Raw genomic sequence first — 23,209 nt, forward strand, 5'->3', positions numbered from 1 at the left:
TTTGCCAGTCCAGGATCACAGAGCTAGTCTGCTTCCTAAATTGAACTTGAACATAGGTCTTCCTGGCTGAAGGCCAGCGCTGTATCTATTATACCATGCTTTCTCTAGCCATTACTAATAATTTGATTTAATAACGATGAGCTAAGTTAAAATAATGGATCCTTTTGAGAAGTTTGGTCTGGACTCAAAATTTAATCAAAGTGGGGGAAAGTTAAAATGTTATGAAAATTTATGTGCTACTGACAGCATAATCTGTTTTACAAGGCTCAGAAGGATCCATGCCATTGAGTTGCAAATCCAAGTGAAAAGTGAAACTAACTGCTAAATGGTCTCCAATCAAGAACAGGAAAGGAACAAGTGGTTGTGACTTGTAAAAGTTGTTTTTAAGATATACAGAAAAACAAAAGCCAACAGAATCTCTCGGTAATGACTTAGATTTTTCTGTAAAGATAACGTTTTGCCCTGCTTCTAACAGCCATGAATATTAACATGGGTCGGAAAACCATTTCTACTAGACCACAATATTTAGCTAATGACAAGAGGCACCTAACTTGAAACAGAAGAGAGTAACATCATTTTCTTTATTTCCTAATGTTGTTGAAGGGATTCAAGGGAACAATGGATAAAACTTAAAATAAAAACCAGATTGAAGAAATTTGCATTAATAATTTTAAATGTAGACTTCTTATGCAAAGGTGTTTTCCCTTTGCAAGAAATAGTTCATGCCTGTTAGCCACAAATAATGTATAATTCCCCAATCCTTTCCTAATCTAAATACCATAATAATTCATTATAGAATATCTACCAATATTACAAAAGGGCTCGTGGAAAACTTTAAGGCTGGTCCCAAGTTTGGTCCTAAAAATATTTTTAAATCACTATGAACATATCATCACATGGATCTTCGGAGATTTCTGCTCTCTGTGACATTTCAAAGCAAGAAACAGCTGGGAAAATCATTTATAGCTATGTTGAAAACTGAAATGTCATTTTTTTGAAGCTAAAAATAAATCACATTTTTCTTTTGAAAAGACAGAAGCTATTCAGAGAGTTATAAAGAGACTGATTGAGAGTACTAAAGGCACATGGAGCATTCTTTTGTAGGCATCTGCTTGGGGAAGATAAAGTTAGAATCAGTAGCCAGGTTAGACGGAGAGCTTGAGCATGAGCAAATCAAGGTTTTTTTCCTCTTGAAGGCAGACGTTAGGCACTGGCCTATTTTCGGCATTGTGGTATAGGAGGGAGGACAACTTTGGTGTTGGAACCGGGCTGGATGGTGGGTTGGTATGCAGAGGATCTTACTCTGAGCTTTTTATCGGGTGATTCAAATGAAGATTTAGTTAACTGTTCTGTAAAATGAAAAAACAAACATATATTTAACCCCCATCAGTACATAGGATGAGGGAAATGAGGGTTTTCCGAGTTGGAAGGAATTCTAGATTTTTTCAAAGCATAAATAAAAACTGAGGGAAATAGCAATGAACACATGCAGAAGTCATCACACATAGGGATGGATCATTCCACACGATATTCAGGCATTAGCTCAGAGATAGGCTAACGGGTCACTCTCCTTCAGAAAGGAGTTGGTAAGCTCCAATTCTTCACAACCATTGGTTCTGTATCCTAGTGGCATCCAGTGGAGCATGTCAATGCCCAAATCCCTTTTCTTTCCTTCAACACCTCTCTCCCTCCCTCTAAAAACTCATCCAGAAACATACCTTGAAACCTTTGCTTGGAAAAGCACTAGCCCAGTGATATAATGACCAGGGACATTTTGTACAGGCCGGGGGAAGACCACAGGATCTTAGAGGAGGAAGCAGCCCTCCAGGCCATTCTAGTCCCACCTATACCTGGACAAGAATCCTCTTTGTAACATCCTTGGCAAGGTGATGCTCATCCAAGCCTCTACCTGGAACTCTCCAGGAGAGTGAATGTATCAACTCCCAGGGCAACCTCCCATTTCCACTTCTGGAAGCTATAACTGCAAGGAGGCTTCTCCTAATGTCAATCTGGAACCTGCTTCACTGTACCTTTACCTTCTTGTTCCTAGGTCTGTTCATGAAGGTGTGAGTTCTGAAGGAATTAAGAGTATCTCAGGTGAGAAGCTGAAAGCAGGGGAGCCTTTAAAGAAGTACTAGAGTTTCACTGGGAAAAGAAGAATATCTAGGCTGGTTGTGATAGCACCTTGCTGGTAATTGAATTCTTGCTTTAGACCCTGGCCCAGGGAACAGACCAGAGTAACTTTCTTCCATAAGGGTGTGGCCAAAAAGTACAAATTGCTAATCAAAGGCAAGTGATGAAGATACTGTGAGAAAAGGTCAGATGTGGCAGTTTGCCCCCATATTTAGCCATAAGGACTGTCAGCAAAAAATGATAAAAGACTGAAGAACCTACTTCTAGCAAATATGGTGGGCAAGGGACATCATCTAGTGACCCCTCAGGAAGTTCCTGTAAACTACCAGAAAGTAACCAGGAATGTGTAAGGGGGGAAAGAAATGGCATGTGCCAGGAACTATGCTAAGTGCTTTAGAAATATGTTATTTCATCCTCACAATCATCCTGAGAAGTAGGTGGTATCATCCTCATCATCTTCAGTTTACAGTTGAGGAAACTGGGGTTAAGTGACTTGCTCACGGTCACACAGCTAGGAAGTGTCTGTGGCTGGATTTGAACTTGGGTCTTCCTGACTCCAGGCCCAGTGCTCTATGCAATATGTCACCCCCCCCAGCTACTTATGTAAAGAAGAGAGCATTCTTCACCTGTCTCTACTCTTCAAGTTATAATGGAAGAATTAAGTCTTTAAAAAAAAAAAAAAAAGGAAGTATTTTAGGGAGAAAAGAAAAAAAAGTTTCAGAAGGAAAAGGAGAAGCATAAGCTGTGTTAGAAGACCAGAGGGTAGGAGAGTATAATAAAATGAAGCAAAGGAAGGATCACTTACAGGGCATTCAAAGCTAAGTCACAGTAACAAGAACAAGGCTCTTCCTGAGAGGGCAGGACTGAAGCCTTCCAAGAGGATGTAGCTTCTTGGCCTTTAAGGGTTGTTGATGGCGATCCATGAGTGCTCTCAGTAAAAGTTAGCAAATGATGAAACAAGCAGTGATTTGTGACTGCTAGAGCTGACATTGTAAATGCTGACATTCTTTGTAAACTTGACAGAAATAAAGAAAGATGTCCGCAGTGTCCCTGGGGTGAGTATGGCAAATACCACCACCTATTCATCTTGTAATTCACGTGCAGGCAAATGATCCCACCAAGGGATACCCAGAAAGCATTGCTATGGACTGCAAAGTCCTGGCACATGGGTGGTGTCCTCATGACTGTCACCTAAATTTAAGGAAAGGGATTTAGAAGAGAAAATCAGAATGAGGATGTGAACAGGTAGCTGGAGTGGGAATCTCTCTAGAGTAAAATTCTGAAGGATCAAAAAAAAAATTAATGGAGAAGAAAAAGGGGGAAATTATTTAAAGTGACTAATTGGAGCTCATTGACCAACTCAAAATTTTAAAACAATGGAAGCAAAGGTAGGTAACAAGACTTGAATATGAAAGTGGCATAGTCCTATAAGGATATTATCAGGAGGTTGGTGATAAATGCTCAAGATACTAGGAAAAAGGGCTCCAAAAAAAGCAAGTAAGATGTTGGAGGTGAGATGAAGATCTAGGAGGGGAAAGAAACATGGATCAAGGTGAATGGGGACAATGAATGGCTTCAAGAAAGCAGAACTATCTGTTTTTATCTTATGTTCTCACCAAAGTGAACTTTGGACTGGGAAAGAAAGAACAAAAGTGGTCAACAAGGAGTAGAAACCTGAACTATTTGGGAAAAATGGTGACAGTTGTTATCAGTGATATACTGATTTTTTTAATTTTTAATTTTATTTTTTTGCAGGGCAATGAGGGTTAAGTGACTTGCTCAAGGTCGCATAGCTAATAAGTGTCAAGTGTCTGAGGCTGGATTTGAACTCAGGTCCTCCTGAATCCAGGGCTGGTGCTTTATCCACTGCTCCACCTAGCTGCCCCAGTGATATACTGATGAGTAAAAGCCACTAGGCTGAGATGGACAACATCCTAGAATACTAAGAAAAGTGGCAGAGAGAGAGAGAGAGAGAGAGAGAGAGAGAGAGAGAGAGAGAGAGAGATCAGAGAATGCAGACCAACCCTCTCTTTTCTTTCTTCCTTTTTTTGACCAATTAACTAGATTACTTACACTGAATATGTATAAATTTTGATAAATCAGAGGAATGATGTGTACACAATATACCTGTATTTCAGGAACAGCTTTGACAAAATATCTCATACTATCCTTACAAACAAAATGGTGTAGAGTTACAAGTAGAGTTAAATAAGCTATATTACAATGGATTCAGCATGGGTTGAATGGTTGGATCCAAAGAGATCAGTAATTGATGAATTAATGACAGCTTAGACACTTAGAATGAATTACTCAATCAACAGATCTGTCTTTGGTCCTGTGTTTCTCAACATTTTTATCAATGGCATGGATGAAAGCATATGTCACTTGTCAGATTTGCAAGTGACATCAAATTGGGAAGAGGAGCTAAAATGCTGGATGAGACAACTTCTGGTCCCAAGAGATTTTAAAACATTAAAATAATGGACCAAATCTAATAAAATTAAATTTAATGAGGGTAAAGGTAAAGTTATGTATTTCAGATAATAAAGTTCCCCAATATGAGATGGAGGGAAACGGCTTCCTAACAGTCAATGTAGGCTTTTTATTGAACTACAAATTCAATCTCAATCTCAGGGCAATATGGCAGCTGCAAAAGCTAATTCAATTTCAATCTGTCTTGAGAGTCATAGTGTTTGGACCAAATAGAACAACAGTCTTACTGGATTGGTCAGACTACAATTGGAGTATTATGTTTTTCACCAAGAATTACATTTTCAGGACATTGACAGGATATGGAGAGCGTGTCCAAATGAGGCAACTAAGATTGTTAGAAGATCAGCACATAGTTAGAGGGACAGATGATGTTTAGCTTAGAGAATTGAAGCCCGTGGACGATACTGTTCTTGCACTCGATGGCGCATCTCCTGCCTTTGTATATTCTCACATCATCCTGCCTGGATTGTACTTCTTAGTGCCTAGATTACCCTACTTCCTTATCCCTGCCTCTCAGAATCTTCATCTTCCTTCAAGACTCAGCTCAGGCACCTTCTGTATAAAGTCTTTACTTGTCCCTTTAGTAGCTGGTGCTACCACCATTCAAATATCAAGTCCTTGTGGTCAGGGACTGTCATTTAGGGTTTTCCACTCCCAACACTTTGCATCATTCCTTGAACATAGTAGAAGTTTAATGAATATTTGTTGAATTGCATCCTTCCTCTAATACTTATCTGTGTGATAATCAGTAAGTAACAAAACTTCTCTGAACATCATTTTCCATATCCTTAAAATGGAGATAATATCTTCAGTACCTGGATCCCACAGTGGTTAGGACATTTAATGAGACAATATAGATAAATGCTTTGTGAATCTTAAAGGACTATACAAACACCAACTGTAATTGCTATTCTTTGCACCCTGGAAAGGGTTGCCAAGTACTTTCATTCCACAACAGTAAGTTAGCCAAATCATAGGCTCAGACCTTCCTACCCTCAAAAAAAAAAAAGATAATAATTTAATTTTTTCTAATGTTCTTCAGTGCTCAATGGCCTTCTATCTTCTTGAAGAAAGCATTCAGTAGTCCACAACAATGGTATCGAACTCAAGTAGAAATGGGGCCACTAAATAAAGATCTCTGCAGGCCACATATTCATTTAGGAAGTCACATATTAACTATGTTCTCTTGTATTTTGTTAAATATTTTGTAAAATATTTCTAAATTACATTTTAATCTGGTTTGGGCAATACTGGGAGTGTTATCAGTAGCAATCTGACCCGAATTCTGAATGTAAGTCTTTGGCTTCTTCCATTTCTTAATCCTAAATGTCATCCATCCCATGTCCATCTTTGTATTAGAGTTTCTGATTATCAATGTGTATGTTGAATTGTTTGAGAGGATTTTGTAAAGTTCTTCACGGAATTTAGCTACCTCTGGTTCCTCCAAAAACAGATGGATGCTGACGCTTAAACTGTAATCATTTTCATGGCAATCCTTTCATTTATGCCCATCATGAGTACTGCAAGGCAAAGTGACCCAGTTTGTCCCATGATAGGATGCTTCTGGTTGCCTTTGAGTATACATGATAAAACCAACTCAAGGAAGTCTTATTTGCCACTACAAGGAGAACTTGTGACCCATCTTTCCATTTATCCATGACTTCTTGATTCAATTCTACTCAATTCAATAAATGCTTGTTTGTACCCACTATGTTCAAGCCAGTGTGCTAGATTTCAGGCATAGAAAGACAAAAAATTTTCTTCCCTCAAGGAGTGTTTATTCCATTTTTTCTTTTTATTTCCTTCATACTGAGAATTCCAATAGCAACACGATTGAGACCTTACAGCAGAGTATCAACTCAGTCATTGTACTGTCGTTAATGTCTCAAGATGGTCTAAAGCCTGTGTGATTCTTAGTACCTTCTTCCTTCTTTTTCATTCCTCTGCCACTTTTTTTTTTCTATTTAGAATTTCCTCTGCCAAAATATTGAGCTAGGCTGGTTTTCAGAGAGGAAACATGGTGTGTCTTACCAGGTCTGTACTCTAAGCTTTTCCAGAATGGTTAAAACTTCTCGAGCTTGGGGCTGCTAGGTGGCGCGGTGGATAGAGCACTGGCCCTGGATTCAGGAGGACCTGAGTTCAAATCCAACCTCAGACACTTAACATTTACTAGCTGTGTGACCCTGGGCAAGTCACTTAACCCCAATTGCCTCACCAAAAAACCAAACAAAAACAAAAACAAAAAATGTTGTAAAAGGACAAGTTTGAAAACTTCTCAAGCTTGCATTCCAAGGGCACGGACTTCAAGGACTCAAGATTACTTCCATGCCATGATGAATAACAGAAAGACAACTAATGTGGGAGCACTTATTCAGTTTTTTAACAAATAGTTGTCCAATGCTTTTTATGTATTGAACTACACCAGACTATATTCTGGGGAAAATACAAAGATAAGATAGCATCTTTTCTCAAGGAACTTAAAATCTAATAAGAGTGAAAAGATATATAAAAATAAATATAATATAGATCTGAACATAAGGATGTCAAATAAAAATGCATGTAAAATGCTTTTTAACTATAAAGGCACTATATAAACATAAGTAATCATTAGAGCACAAAGGATTATGAGATCGGATGAAGGACAGACCACTATTTGACCAATGGGATCAGGGAGGTCTTCAAGGAAGAGATGATATTTGAGAAAGGTATGAAAGGATGGGTAGGACAAGATACAAGAGGGTATCAGAAACATGGAAGCCAGGGATGGTGACATACCCAGATGGACTGGAGGGTAGTATACATGAAGGGGAATAAAGGATAATGTTGGAAAGGTGGGCTGTAGCTAAGTGGTGGAAGGCCTTGAATGCCAGGCTAAAATGTTTGGGTTTTATTTCCTCAACAATGGAGAGCCACAGGAGACATTGCATCATGTAGTGACACAAGCTGAGCTATGCCTTGGGAAGATTGATCTACTTGGTCTCGAGTCTTTGCTGAACATAGGCCTATCAAATAATACCTCCAAAATAAGTAAGTATTCTTTGATTATTTATTCTATCACTTACCATAGTGCCTAGCACACAGTAGATGCTTAATAAATGTCTATTAACTTACTGACTTAATCATTATCAGCACAATTAGGCCCCTTATTTTTTATCCTTTTGGCTTTCTGAAATAAAACATACTTATGAATTTTAAAAGACTGAAGGAAAAATAATTGTGAGATGTAATTCATACCTTTTGTTGTTTCTACTGCAAGATAACCTTTTGATATGTCTGCAAGATAACCTTTTGATATGTCCGATTTTATAGGACTTTGAGAGTCTATAGTTATATAAGATGCCTCTTTAGGAAAATGAGCCAATGATAATGTAGGAGCCTTAGACATGATAAATGATTCTCTGTAACTGAAAAAAGAAAAAGAAAAATTAACGCCCTTATATTGAATTAATTTATTCATTCGATAAGCACTTATTAAACACCTATTACATGCCATATGTTCATCTTTGGCTATACAGAGACAACACTGAAATGGCCAAAGAGAAATGACCACATTCTTATTGTGGAAAAGCAATATTTCCATATATAAGGAATAGGGACTAGACTTGAGATTTCATTGGTATAAGGAACTTCCAGTTGAAGATGATAATTCTATCAATGCAGGTCAGTACTTTCTCTGCAAACTTACGTTCAGAGAGACTTGCCTAGATCAGAGCTTCTTAAAATTTTTCTACTCATGACCCCTTTTTACCTAAGAAATTTTTGTGACTCTGGGCATATAAATATATAAAATAGGTATACATAACCTTTTACTGTTGCCAAATTTTTCACAACCCCCACATTCAGTTACGTGACTCCATATGGAATTGCAACCCACAGTTTAGAAGCTTTGGTATGGAGAGGGAAATGAGAGAATATGGTATCCCAGGAGCCTCCTGGTGAAGCTTTGGGGTTTAATACTGGATAGAATAATGGGAAGCTATAAGAGAGCTTTATGTAGGAGATAATACAACTTTACTAAGAGAAACAAGATTTCATTTCACAGTGACACTAACACATTTAACCATCTCCCACTGGACAGTCAATATTTCACTTTGAGAGGCAGGTTGGTAAAGTAAAAAGAACATTGGATTAAGGGGCAGAGGACCCAGGCCTTAATCCTGTTATAAGTCCCTCAGTATTCAAGTGAGGGTGGATGAGTTCTATAACTTCTCTGGGACTATTATCTTATCAGTAAAATGGTAGTGGTGGTGGTGCAATTGGTGGGGTTGGAGGCTCAGACACTTTAAAAAAACCCATTACTTAATTTTTTTGGTGAGGTGACTTGTCCAGGGTCACATAGCTCGTAAGTGTCAAGTGTCTGAGGCTGGATTGGAACTCAGGTCTTCCTGACTCCAGAGCCAGTACTTTCTCTGCTGCACCACCTAGCTACCCCACTCAGATGCCTTCTAAAGTCTCTTCCCCTTCAAAATCTATGATATGGAACACTAGCTCAGCCTTGAGGTCTAGTTTGAGTCTTTGTACTTCATGAGAGTTGTTAAATCATAAATAGATGCTAACCACCTTATGAAACTAGTTTCATGATAATAAAGCATCATTCATAGCCTTGCCATTTCTTCTGAAGCACAGAGAACAAAGGATCAGCTTGAAGTTGTACAAAGAATATGGGCTCAGAATCAGGGGAGATATGACAACCAGTAAATCATTTCACCTCTCTAAATCTTAGTTTTCTTGTCAACAGCGGCAACAATAGCTAACATCTATGGAGTAATACTGTGTACCAAGCATTGTGCTAAATGCTTTACAATTACTGTTCATTTGATTTTCACAACAACCCTAGCAGGTAGGTTTATCATCGTCATTGCCATTTTACAGATGAGGAAACTGAAGCAAATGGAGGAAAAGTGACTTATCCATGGTCACATGGCTAGGAAGTGTCTGAGGTTGGATCGGAACTCAGCTCTTCCAGATTCAAGGCCCCACCCTTATGTAAATATCGATTATTATTATTAAAATTTATTAGTAATATATTTGTGGTAATGTGTCCAGACCCAGGTATCATTAGTGCTTCCCTAGTTTTATGCATCACCAAGGGCTGGGGAATACCCAGCGTGATGTTGTTCATGTCATTTTTCAGTTGTGTTCAACTCTTCATAACCCCATTTGGGGTTGTCTTGGCAAAGATACTGGAGGGGTTTGCCCTTTCCTTTTCCATCTCATTTTACAGATGAGGAAACTGAAGCAAACAGGGTTAAGTGACTTGCCCAAGGTCACAAGTATCTGGCTCTAATAGAAGTCTGGATCTATATAGAATAGACTTTCAGAGCCAGCTATTGCATCACTAAAGTATGAGACTGACCAGTGCTAGAATTCAGTTAAAAATCAAACTTGAAAGAGAAACCTATGGCCTGGGGTTATATCTACAGAAGTGTTTCATCTCCTGATAAGAAAATGAATTGGTAGGCTTCCAAGAAAGCTCCTTTCAAACTACACTAGCACAAGTTCTTGACATGGGGATCTCAAAGTAAATACTTCCTTCCTCTACCAGAAGCAGCAGCTATGGCAAGTACATAATTGCCCCAACAACTGATGAAGAAATGTTAACGAGCAGCTTCCAAGGCAGATAGGAGATATCAACTATGGAGATGGAATAGAGGTATGTGTTTTTTCTTGAGGATGGAAGTTTCAATATTTTTAAAAATAATAAACATTTTTATTTATAGTTTTGAGTTCCAAATTTTATCCCTCCCTGCTCCGCTCCCTGAGGTGATAAGCAATCAGATGTGGGTTACATGTGTGCAATTATGTAGAACTTTACCATATTAGCCATTTAGTATAAGAAAACTTGAATCAAAGTAAAAAATGAAAGAGTGAAAAATAGCATGCTTCAGTCTGTGTTCAATCAATATCAGTTCTTTCTTTGGAGGTGGATAGTATGTTTCGTTATTAGTCCTTTGGGATTGTCTTAGATCATCGTATTTCTGAGAATAGGTAAGTCATTCACAGTTCTACATTAAACAATATTGCTGTCTCTGTGCACTATGGTTCTGCTCACTTCACTATACATCAGTTCATACACATCTTTCCAGGCCTGTCTGAAATCATCCTACTTGTCACTTCTTATAGTACAATAATATGAAATAAAGTTTTAATGAAAGATGGAAAATTTGTAATATATTTTCCCAGAGACAAATGTCATAAATAGAGGGTTTTTTAAACCTTTTTTAATATATGGGCCCCTTTTTCAATATGGTTAAGGTGTATGGGTCCCTTCTCAGAATAATGATTTTAAATACATAAAAATATAGGATGACAAAAGGAAATCAATTTTAATGAAATATGGTTATCAAAATATTTTTAAATAAAAGTTCATGGACCCTAGGTTATAATGAACGAACATTTACAACATTGTTTCTAAGAGAAAATTAATTTCTAGTTCCAACTTGGGATTCCAGGAATACATCTCTCCTTGAAGGTATGGGTACTGCCCTCCCTAGCCCAGAAGATGTATTGGGGTGGGGAGCACAAAAAGGAGTAGGGTTTTTTATCTGGAGAGCAGAGCAGATACATATGGGCATCAGTGACTTGTTAAAACTCTATACACTTCTACATCTCCATAAAACATTATTCACTCCCTCGAGTTCAGATTTTCCTCATAGGAGTGGGAGAAGAATACGAGTGATTTTTAAACTGATATTACCAGGACTGAACATGTGCTTCTCCTTAAGGAAATGGTTACAAATTTTCAAGTAAGTACTCATCAGTATGAACACTTGAAATCAATGAATAACCTAGACTGTGGGACTAACAACCCACTTCCCAAAGCAGGGAAATTTGCTTCATAACTAGTGGAATATCTAGAAACTGCAATGCAAGTAATCTATCATACCCAGCTATTGAAGGCTCCATTGTCTAGCCTCAAAGGTTTAGATTAGAGATGTCACCACCCACCACAGGAGTACACAAATTGGTCGAAAAGCGCTTCACTAGACTAGACTTTGAACGCCCTTCTAGGCTGAAACTCCAACTCCATGAAGACACTTACTCTTGCTTAGTCAACGACCATTCCTCCCCCAGGGATGATGTCAATTATATTTCAGCTTTACACAGTCTTTCATTCTATATGTTTTGAAGCATGAAATTGTTCATCAAAGATGAACTTTCTTATTCGACCACACATAAAAATTCACAGATTTCATGGTCACATCTCTGAAGTGATGTTTTATAAATTTGGTATACTGAAGGCAGAACAATGGGCAAGTGAGAAGAACATTTCCACTGGATCTTTGAAATAGATGTTTTGGTCCTTCGTTTTTATAAAAAGATGGGCCATGGTCTGAAGCACAGAAAATGGATCACATTAACAAGCTATTTTTTTCCCTCCCTATAGTTATTTTCTCACTATATTACTGACAATGTTAAATGAAAATGCTATAAAAGTCCAACACAAAAATGCGGTGGAGTGGAAAGGCACATTTATTGCCACATGTACAGGGTCAGACCTTTACAACTCATCACAGCTCCATAGTTACTCGAGTTATATGCCTTACTTCTTTACCAGTTGGGACAGAGGATGGAGACTCCCAATGCAACCTATTATGTATTCTTATTCTCTCACTCTCTCACTCTATTCCCTTCAGTTTACTCCACTGCAGTACAAATACAGATCACTAACAAATCCACAGGGGCCTACAGTTTCAACATTGTTACAGCATGCTAATTAACTAATTACCGTGGCAGGTTCTACCTTGTCTAGTAAATGTGCAGAGTTTTTAGAATTTAAAGGGGACAGACCTTTTTCATCGTCAGATTTGTGAAAGGCAAAACTAAAGTGTCACAAGAACAAGATGTGAAATAAAGCGCATTATATTCAGAGACACACTTTACATGTAAAACATCCCTTAAGTTTAGCATTTTAAAAACATGTTCGGCAAAATTAATTTTAAGCAGTGGCAGAAATGATTCTTATTTCTAACTTTTAGGTTATCTGTTTGGTTTACTAATGCAGAATGAATTTCAGTTTTCGTGTTTTGGTCTCTTCAAACAATTAAAAATGGATACTTCTGACATGCCCAGAGCAGAGAAGGTGTAGGTCACTCATCTAACCTCCAGGGGGCAGTGCAGGATTGGCAACCACAGCCTTGTTCCCTACTACTTTGGCCTGTTGTTTTAATGGGATATAGGAATTTCTGGGATTCAATTCTTTGTCAAAATTGGAAGCTTATAACTTAGAAGCGAATGGCCATTGTCAATTTCTAAAATCATTCTTTTCTTCCCTTTTTTGCATCAGATGGGCTCCTTATTTTTGTTAAATGTTTTTCCTTTTATTTTTAAACCTAAAGCTAACATACTAATGCATCATTAAATCCATATGTATATCTAAATATATGTGCAGTGTCTACAACATGTACATGCCTATTTTACATAAATAGAATACGAATACATACAAAGATATATTATGAATATCTATTTGTGTGTGTGTGTGTGTGTACACACACACACACACACACACACATATATATATATACACACACACTCACTCTACAGGTAGTAAAGTTTCCTACATAGGATATTAGAACTGGAAGAGACTTTCACACAACTCACTTTACATAAAAGAGAAAGAAGGCCCAGAGATGAACTGACTAGAGTCACAAAGTAAGTTAGCAGGGCCTTAAGACATCCATCTCAGAATGTAAGAGAAGTATGGCACCTCAGAGACCTTCTAATTCAATGTGTACCCGAACAAGAATTAATTTTATGCCATTTTCAATAAATGGTTGTCCAAACTCTGAATGAAGACTTCCAATGTGGAGCAATACACTACCTCTTGAGGCATCCTGCCCCATTTTTAGATGGCTCTAATTGCTGGGAAGATTTTTTTTTTTTTACATTAAAATTAAATCTCCCTCGCTCCAATCTTTACCCATTATTCCTGGTCCTGCAACTTTAGAACAAAGCAAAACAAGTCCAATCTCTTTTCTCCATTATGGTCTTTCAAATATATGCAGATAAAAATGATGTTCCCTCTAAATCTTTTCTTTTTCTGGCTATACATTTGAAGTTCTCTCACCATAATGGCCATTGTCTTTTTGACATGCTTCATAGTTGATCTATGTCTTTGTGATTTCTAAAATGTGGTTCCCAGAATTGAACATAGAGTATAGCAGACCTGGAGAACTATTATCTTCCCCTTTCTGGATGTCTCTCTTCATATAGTAAGGCTAACACTTATTTATTCATTCATTCACATTCATTCATTTATTTATTGGTTGTTCAGTCACATTGTTGACTCAAATTGAGCTTGGAGTCAACTAAAAACCCTAATAGCAATCCTCAATTAAATACCAAAATGGAAAACCTAAAAATCAAGGGAGAGATTAATAAAATTTTAAGTTTGAAAATTGGATAAATAAAGCTAAGAGCTGCTTTTATGGAAAAAAATAGGTAAAACTGGCTGATTTAATAAAAAAATTTTAAAAGAAAGAAGAAAATCAAATTACTGGTATCAAAAATGAAAAGAGTGAGTGTACCCATTGAAGAACATGAAGTTAAAGCAATTATTAGAAGTTATTCTGTCCAATATATGCCAATAAAATTGATTATTCAAGTGAAATTGGTGAATATTTATAAAAATATAAACTGCCTAGATAAACAGAAAATAGAATGCTTAAATAACCCCATATCAGAAAAAAAAAATTGAACAATCCATCAATGAACTCCCTCAAAAAAATCTGCAGGATCAGATCACTTCACAAGTGAATTATACTAAACATTTAAGGAAAAATTAATCCTAAACTATTTGAAAAAATAGATAAAGGAATCTTACAAAATTCTTTTTATGACAAAAATGTTTTTGCTATATCAACTAGGAAAAGTAAAAACAGAGAAAGAAAACTGTAGACCAATTTTCTTAATGAATATCTATGCAAAATTTTTAAATAAAATACTAGCAAGGATATTATAACAATATATCATGAAGATCATACACTATGACCAGGTGGGATTTATGCAAGGGCTGGACCAATATTAGGAAAACTATCAGCCTAATTGACTGTATCGATAACAATAACAACAAAAGCCATATGATTATATTAACAGATGCAGAAAAAGCCTTTGACAAAATACCTACTTCTATTAAAAACTCTAGAAAGCAGAGGAATCAATGGAGTATTAAGATGATAAATAGTATGTATCTAAAACCAAGAACAAGCATTATTTGTAACAGGGATAAACTTAAACCCTTCCCAGTAAGATCAAGAATGAAGCAAAGATGTCCATTGTCACCACCATTATTCAATATAGAAATGCTAGCTATAGCAAAAAGACAAGAAAAAGAAGTTGAAGGAACAAAAATAGGCAATGAAGAAAGAAAACTCTTTGCAGATGACATGATGGTATACTTAGAGAACCCTAAAGAATCAACCAAAAGGCTGGCTGAAATAATTAACAACTTCAGTAAGATTGCAGGATATAAAACAAAACCACATAAATCAACAGAATTTCTCTATACTACCAACAAAACCCAGAAGCAAGAGACAAAGAGAAATTCCATTCAAAATAACTGCAGACTATATAAAATACTTGGGAGTCTACTTGCCAAGACAAACCCAGGGATTATAAAACAAAACCCTTTTCACACAAATAAAGACACATCTAAACAACTGGAGAAATATTAGTTGCTCATAGGTAGGCCAAGGCTATAGAATAAAAACAATAATTCTACCAAAGTTAATTTATTTATTCAGTACCAGACCAATCAAACTACCAAATAATCCTTTTATAGAGCTAGAAAAAAAATAGTAACAATTCATCTGGAAGAACAATAGGTCAAGAATATCAAGGAAATCAGTGAAAAAATTTTAAGGAAGGCAGACCAGCAGTTATAGATTTCAAACTACCTTACAAAGTGGTAAGCATCAAAACAATCTGGCATTATCTAAGAAACAAGTTGTAGATTGGCAGAACAGATTAGGTACACAATACACAGTAGTAAATGACCACAGTAATCTAATGTTTGATAAACCTAAAGGTCCAACTTTTGGGGTAAGAACTCAGCAACTGACAAAAATTTCTGGGAAAATCTGGAAAATAGTTTGGCAGAAACTAGGCATAAACCAACACCTCACATCAAAATGGATAAATTATTTTGGCATAAGAATGATATCATAAGTTAGGGGAGATGGGAAAAATTTATAACCAAACAAGAAATAGAGGGAATTATGGGAAGTAATATAGATAATTTTGATTACATGAAATTAAAAAGCTTTTGCATAGACAAAACTAATGCAGCCAAAAATGGAACTGGGGGAAGTTTTGCAGCAAGTTTCTTTGATAAATGTCTCATTTCTCAGATATGTAGGGAACCGAGCTATTACAAAAATAAGAGCCATTCCCCAGTTGATAAATCATTGAAGGATATGAACAGGCAGTTTTCAGAAGAAATCAAAACTATCAAAGTCACATGAAAAAATATTCTAAGTCACTACTGATTAGAGAAATGCAAATTAAAACAACTCTGAGATACCACCTCACACCTATCAGTAGGTTAACATGACAGAAAGGAAAATAAATGCTGGAGGGGATGTAAAAAAATTGGGACAGTAATGAACTGTTGGTGGGGTTATGAATTAGTGCAATCATTCTGGAAAACAATTTGGAACTATACCCAAAGGACTATAAAACTGTACACACCCTTTGTGCCTGTGATACCATTACTAAGTCTGCATCTCAAAGAGATCAAAGAAAAGGGGAAAAGGACTTATTTGTACAAAAATATTTACAGCAGCTCTTTTTTTTTTTTTTTTTGCAGTGGCAAAGAATTAGAAATTGAGGAGGATGCCCATCAAGTGAGGAATGACTGAACAATTTGTGGTATATGATTGAAAATATTTAACGAAACAAAAATAATTTTTTAAAAAATATATTTTTAAATGAATTGTTCACTAGTCAATTTTTAGATCCCAAGTATAGAACTTTGTTTATTCCTAGTAACTTCATTCCTCTTTAATTCAGATTAAAAGCACTGATAAGAGCTCAAATTCAGCATCTGACACTTGCTAATTGTATGACTTAGGCAAGTCACTTAAATGTTTTAATTTCCTTGACTACAAAATGGGGATAACAATAACATCTACCTAGCAGGGCTGTCATGAGGATAAGATGGAAAAATATTTGCTTAGCACAGTGCCTGGCACAAAGTAAATGCTTAATAGATGCTTGCTGCCTTCCTTCCCATTAGGAACTTTTTGCATTTGGACTATCTAATCCAAGCATTTAATATCCTTCCAACTTCATATTATATACAAATCTGACAAATATGCCATCTGTGGCTTAATCCAAGTTATAATAATAATAATAATAATAATTTTTTTTTTTTTGCGGGGCAATGGTTAAGTGACTTGCCCAGGGTCACACAGCTAGTAAGTGTCAAGTGCCTGAGGCTGGATTTGAACTCAGGTCCTCCTGAATCCAGGGCCAGTGCTTTATCCATTGTGCCACCTAACTGCCTTAGTCCAAGTTATTAATAAAGATGTTGAACTTTACAAAGCCAGGGAAGAATATCCAAGTCACCCTCTTTTTTGCCAAGTTGACATTACTCTTTAAGCCATAGTATCATAAGTAGAAAGCTAGAGGAGACGTTACTTGCTAGCTAGTGCCACCTCCTTATTTTATAAATGAGGAAACTAAGGCCTCTAACTTGCCCAAGGTCATATAAGTTTGTAGTCACAAAGGTGCCATTTCAACCAGATCTTTTGATTCCAAATCCACTACCCTTTGCAATGTACCATTGCTTTTGTTTGTTTTTGTTCTTGCTTTTTTGTTTTGGTTTGGTTTGGGGTTTTTTGCGGGGCAATGAGGCTTAAGTGACTTGCCCAGAGTCACACAGCTAGTAAATGGCAAGTGTCCGAGGCCAGATTTGAACTCAGGTTCTCCTGAATCCAGGGCCAGTGCTTTACCCACTGTGCCACCTAGCTGACCTCCATCATTGCCTTTTCTAGTCATTCAACCAGCCCTGAATTTACCTATGTGTACTTATTCCCATCTCTTTCCAAGTTATCCACAAGCATGGTGTGATAGATTTTGTCAAATGTTTTGATGGTCTAAGCAGATAACAGTCTACACCATTTCCCTGATCTGCCTGTCTAGTTACACTATAAGGATATGGGGTTAAGCTTGGCATGCTTTGGTTTTGAACAAGCTATGTTGGCTTTTATTACTCATGGCTTCTCTTTCTAAGAGCTCATGAACTGTCCCTTTAATAATGTAAGAAATAAAATAAGATATTTTCCCAGAAATGGACAGCAAATTCACCAGCCTATGGTTTATGGCCTTTCTCCGCTACACCTTTTGGAAGATTGGGACACTTGCCTTTCTCCAGTCCTTTGGCAATTTCCCCATTTATCAGGATCCTTCAACTGTGGTTCAGTAATCACAGCTGCCTCTAGGGGGTAGTTTATCTAGGCCTGGTGAGATTCAGCTTCATGCACTAAAGAGCACCAAGATTTGGAGTCAGAAAATGGGATTCGAACCCTGGCCTGGCTCTGCTTTTTACTAGCTTTATGAGCTTTGGTCAAAGCTTTAAATTGCTATAGGCCTCAATTTCTTCATCTGTAAAATGAAGACACTGGGTTGAATGATCTCTGAGGTCCTTTTGGGATTTATATCTAGAGCTGAAAGTCAACCAGTTCAACTACCTCAATTTTCTGGATCAGTTAATTTGGGCCCAGGGATGGTTAATCCCTTTACCTGGGAGGCCAAGACTTAAACTCTGGTCCTCTGACCTCCAGATCCAGCCTTTGTTTCCCCACCATAACCTAAGAAGAGTTTGTGATTCTATGACTTGAACTCAGTAAGGGCAGCTTGTTTTTGCCTGACCATCTTCTCCTTTATCTTGGGTTTCCAGAATTGCTAACCAGTTTTGTTTACTCCTTCCCAGTACAAAAAAAAAATTTTTTTTTGGAAGATGAAACACAAGTAAAATAAAGATTCACTAGAATTACTATAGTAAGATATATTTAGAGCTGGAAGAGGTCATCTAATCCAACCTTTTCATTTTATAGATAAGAACTGAGGCTCTAAGAGGTTACATGACCGATTGATGATCACATTAGCAATAAGTGGTAGAACCAGAATTCAAACCCAAGTCCTCTGACCCCAAATTCCAAGCCAGTTTAGCTTTCTTATAGTCATCCATCATCATCCTATCCATGTCAAACATTGGTCCTAACCTTTTTTTCATCTTCTTTTTGCCTCAACATGGTTAAAGAGAACCCCTTTTTATTGTCCTTGTCCATTACCAACCCTGGATCATTCTGGGCTTTAGCATTCCTCACACAATTCTTTTTTTTCTTTTCTTTTCTTTTTTTTTTTCATGAGGCAACTGGGGTTACGTGACTTGCCAGGGTCACACAGCTAGTAAGTGTGAAGTGTCTGAGGCCAGATTTGAACTCAGGTCCTCCAGAATCCAAGGCTGGTGCTCCATCCACTGCGCCACCTAGCTGCCCCTCACAATTCTTATAAGACAGTGATATGCTTGTGTATCCATCCTCCAGGACTTGTTTTTGCTTCTGTTTTATTCATGTCTTTTATTTTTTTTATTTAATTTTTAAAAAATGTTTTGTTTTTGCCAATTACATGTAAAAATTATTTTTTAATTTACTTTTTAAAATTTTGAGTTACACATTCTTCTATCCTCCTTGAGAAGGCAAGCATTTTGATATATGTTATATATGTGCAGTCACGTAAAACAGTTCTGTTTTAGCCATGTTATGAATGAAAAAGCACAGACCAAAAATAAGAAAAAACAAGAAAAAGAAAAAAAATACATACTTCAACTGCATTCAAGCTACATTTTTCTTTTCTCTGTAGGTGGATAAGCATTTTTCATCATAAGTCCTTTGGAATTGTCTTGGGTCATTGTATTGCTGAGAATAGCTAAGTCATTCATAGTTGGTCATCCTTACAACATTGTTATTGTGTACAATATTCTCCTGGTTCTGCTCACTTCATTTTTATCAGTTCATGTAAGTCTTCCCAGGCTTTTCTAAAAGCATCCAAGTGGTCATTTTGTAATAGCACAATATTATTCCATCACAATCATATACTACAAATTGTTCAGCCACTCCCCACTTGATGGGTATCCTCTCAATTTCTAATTATTTGCCACCACAAAAAAAAAAAAAAAGAGCTGCTATAGTGTTGTACACACAAGTCCTTATTCTTTAAAAAAATTTGGGGGGGGGGCAGGAATAGAGACCTAGCAGTATCATTTAGCTATGTCTTTTAGACATCTGAATTCATCAATTAATTTCCTGTGTATGAATACTGTTCTCTTTAGGCAGCTTCTTTTTTTCTTCTTCTTCTTAATAATTTCTACTTATGTCTTCTAAAATTCATTCTTGAGAGCTTCTTATTCCTTTCTGAATGACTTCCCCTGCAAAATAATAAGCCATTGATGCCCTACCTTTCCTTCCTCTGAACACTTGGAAATCTACTGAGAGAGAGAGAAAATATATGCTACAAACTACTTCTCCCAAGGTTCCTGTTGTTTCTGCCAATTCCTTCCTGCTTGTCTGAATCCACTCTAGGGTAGTAGTTTTCCTAGTCAGTTCTTCCATTTTGCAAAGGATGAAAACATCATTGAGTTAAGTCATAAATATATCAGCTGTCCTGCTTTTGGCAGAGAAAACACTCCAGCAAATAGATGTCTGGACAGTTAAGCCTACATCACTGTGATATCCTGTTTCCTTACCAGACTTGTTACCCTAACTCTTCATGGATTTCTCCTTCTGTACAAGCGGTCTACTTCTTCCACATCCATTCAACTCTAACCTAAATGTTCCCCAATGGGTTTTTCCTATCAGGTTACTAGGTTTCCTTTTATAAGCACATATTCTTAACATATAACACTATTTCCCTCCCTCCCTTTTATTCTGTTCCTGTTAAATAAAATATAGCTCCTCCAGCCAAATTAGTCACAAGTCCCATATCCCACCAAGTTTCAGTGATAATGAGGAAGTCAAATATACTCCCTTGCTTTAGGATTTCCATCTAGTTCACCCTGTTTGTTACACATACTTAGTACATTTGTTTATAGACACTTGAAGACATGGATTTTTCTGGTTCTCTTCATTGTACACACATGTGAATAACATAAATAAAAGGGTAGGCAAAGGAAAAATACAAACATTGAATGTATTCATGTCTTTTGACTCCAAAAAAGTTCTCTTCTTAGTATGCCAGGCTGCCTCTCATATGACTTAATCATGTTACATCTCCAAATAGTCAAAAGTATAATCATTATTAATAGCATGCAGAAGCATCTTATTTCTTTCAAGAAAAGATTTATGCTCACCTGACTCCTTCAGAAAAGCATGGCGGAGGAGTAAGGCTGAAGTCATCAGTAAACTTATTTTTAGCCCATAGCCTCGTAGGTGAGGTTCGGTCTAGATGAGCGATGGCTGATAATGGGGTTGGTACTGGACCCCTGAAAGAGTAAGCAGAGAAATTAGAAAAATTCTAATTTGCCAGAACTCTAAATTTTGATTCATGTTAAATCTAAAAAAAAAAAAAAAGATTAAAAGGATAAGAAAAGATTAAAGGTCACAATAAAATGAAGCACATGCAAAAAGAAACACTATTATATACCCAAGAAAACAATAAGAAAAACTTTCAAGTATAGTGCTGTGCACTCACTTGTGAAAATGTCCTTTAGAGTTCATCTTGGACTAGTGTCTTTATACATACAACAATTAGTTGATTAAGCAAGTTTCCAACACTAAGCAAATCTTTCTCATCTGTTAAACTTTTGCTTCCAAAAGATAACTACAAGATTTACTGAGAACTGATTCCCCACCCAGTCCCCTCTTCACCAGACAAATGAATTGCTTGGGGCTGACTGTCATTTCCAGATTCTTTATGGATTTATGGACCCTCCCCCCAAGCAACTTATTTCCTCCCAATGTTTCCCCACCTTACTCCCCGGACTTTATGTTATTATGTAAAAAGGGTCCACCTACATTAAGTAGTTTCTATTCAGAGTTAGTAGGTCTATACTTAGGAGCTGTTCTATCGTTTCTTTTGTTAAAGGTTCATTTACATTAAGTAGTTGTACGTCACTCTGTTCTGTTACCCCATAAAAACCCTGTTCTCTGTTCCCATCTTGGTATTCCTAGTTTCTGAGCTTTGTGATACCACGAGCTATATATAGTTCCTCTGCCCCAAATAAAGATCTTATTTTCTCCTATATTGATTGTTTCCTTAATTTCCAGGTTAACACAGATCAGTATGTACTTTATAGTGATTCTTTGAATATTCACTAAACACAGATAATGTTTGTTTTTGGTTTTTTGATTATTTTGTGGGGCAGTGAGGGTTAAGTGAATTGCCCAGGGTTACATAGCTAGTAAGTGTCAAGTGTTTGAGGCCAGATTTGAACTCAGGTGCTCCTGAATCCAGGGCCAGTGTTTTACCCACTGTGACACCTAGCTACCCCCTAGATAATGTCTTTTGTCTAACCCTTATTAAGCACCTACTGAATCTGAGGCACTGTTATTTGTCTTTCATTCTTGAAGAGAACCATGACATTGGAATGATGTCATGACTTGCAGCAAATTGGATTTAAGTGAGGGAGGGCTGTGCAAGGTCACCAACTTCACTCTCTCCTCCACAAGCCATCGGGGCCCAGTGGCAACATATATATCAGGATGACTGGAGATGGTTCTGAATGTTTTAAGGCAGTTGGGGTTAAGTGACTTGCCCAGGGTCACACAGCTAGTGTCTGAGGTGAGATTTGAACTCAAGTCCTCCCGACTCCAGGTCCACTTTGCCACCTAACTGCTCCCAAAACACTGTGCTGTGCAATGGAAAAACAAAAACAAAGCACTCCCTGTCCTCAAGCCTATACTGGTGATAGGGGAAGTGGAGGTACAACATAAATAGAGATAACAAAAACAAGTAGCATTTCTATAGTGCTTTAAGGTTTGTGAGATGCTTTAACAAATATCTCATTTTATTTTCACAGCAACCTCTGGGAGGTGGTAGCTATTTTCCCCGTTTTACAAATGAACAAACTGAGGGGGGCAGAGGGCAAATGACTTGCTCAGAGTCACACAGGGCAAGTTGTACAGTACTAGGAAAACTGAAGAAGGTCAGAACACTAACAGAGGAATCAGGGGAGGCTTTACATAGGAAGTAGCACCACACTGACCTTTCAAAACAATATAAAGTTTCTGAGAGGTAGTAAAGAGGTGGCAGCATTCCAGGTATGGGAATGGTGTGCTTCAATGGAAAGAGTCAGAATACAGAGTGTCCACTCAAGGGAGTAATTTGTAATCCAGTTTGGCAGAGACACAGTGTTCATAAAAGGAAATAGTGCAAAATAAGGCTGGGAAGGTAGAGACAAACAAGGTTGGAGAAGGGCTTGAATACCAAGGCAAGACTAGCAGCATTTTTGCTATTTGATAGGATTATTATCAATAATAATAACAACAACAATAATAATAATGAAATAGGCAACATGTACAAGGTCCATTGGGTTAACTCCTAAATGAATAGGAAAAGTGATAGTCCAACTGGCCTAAAATCT

The 23,209-nt window shown here is 37.1% G+C and overlaps 1 protein-coding gene across 1 annotated transcript in view; it reads right to left on the reverse strand.

Moving 5' to 3' along the window:
• Positions 1-606: 606 nt before the first annotated feature.
• Positions 607-23,209, reverse strand: part of LRGUK (leucine rich repeats and guanylate kinase domain containing) — a 130,567-nt gene continuing 107,964 nt past the window's right edge. Inside the window, 3 exon segments of the mRNA XM_043967863.1 lie at positions 607-1,349; positions 7,861-8,030; positions 20,978-21,109. Of these exon segments, the coding sequence (XP_043823798.1) occupies positions 1,216-1,349; positions 7,861-8,030; positions 20,978-21,109 (436 nt within the window). The 3' untranslated portion in view covers positions 607-1,215.

The sequence above is a fragment of the Dromiciops gliroides genome, chromosome 5 (assembly GCF_019393635.1).
Source record: "Dromiciops gliroides isolate mDroGli1 chromosome 5, mDroGli1.pri, whole genome shotgun sequence".
Taxonomy (NCBI): domain Eukaryota; kingdom Metazoa; phylum Chordata; class Mammalia; order Microbiotheria; family Microbiotheriidae; genus Dromiciops; species Dromiciops gliroides.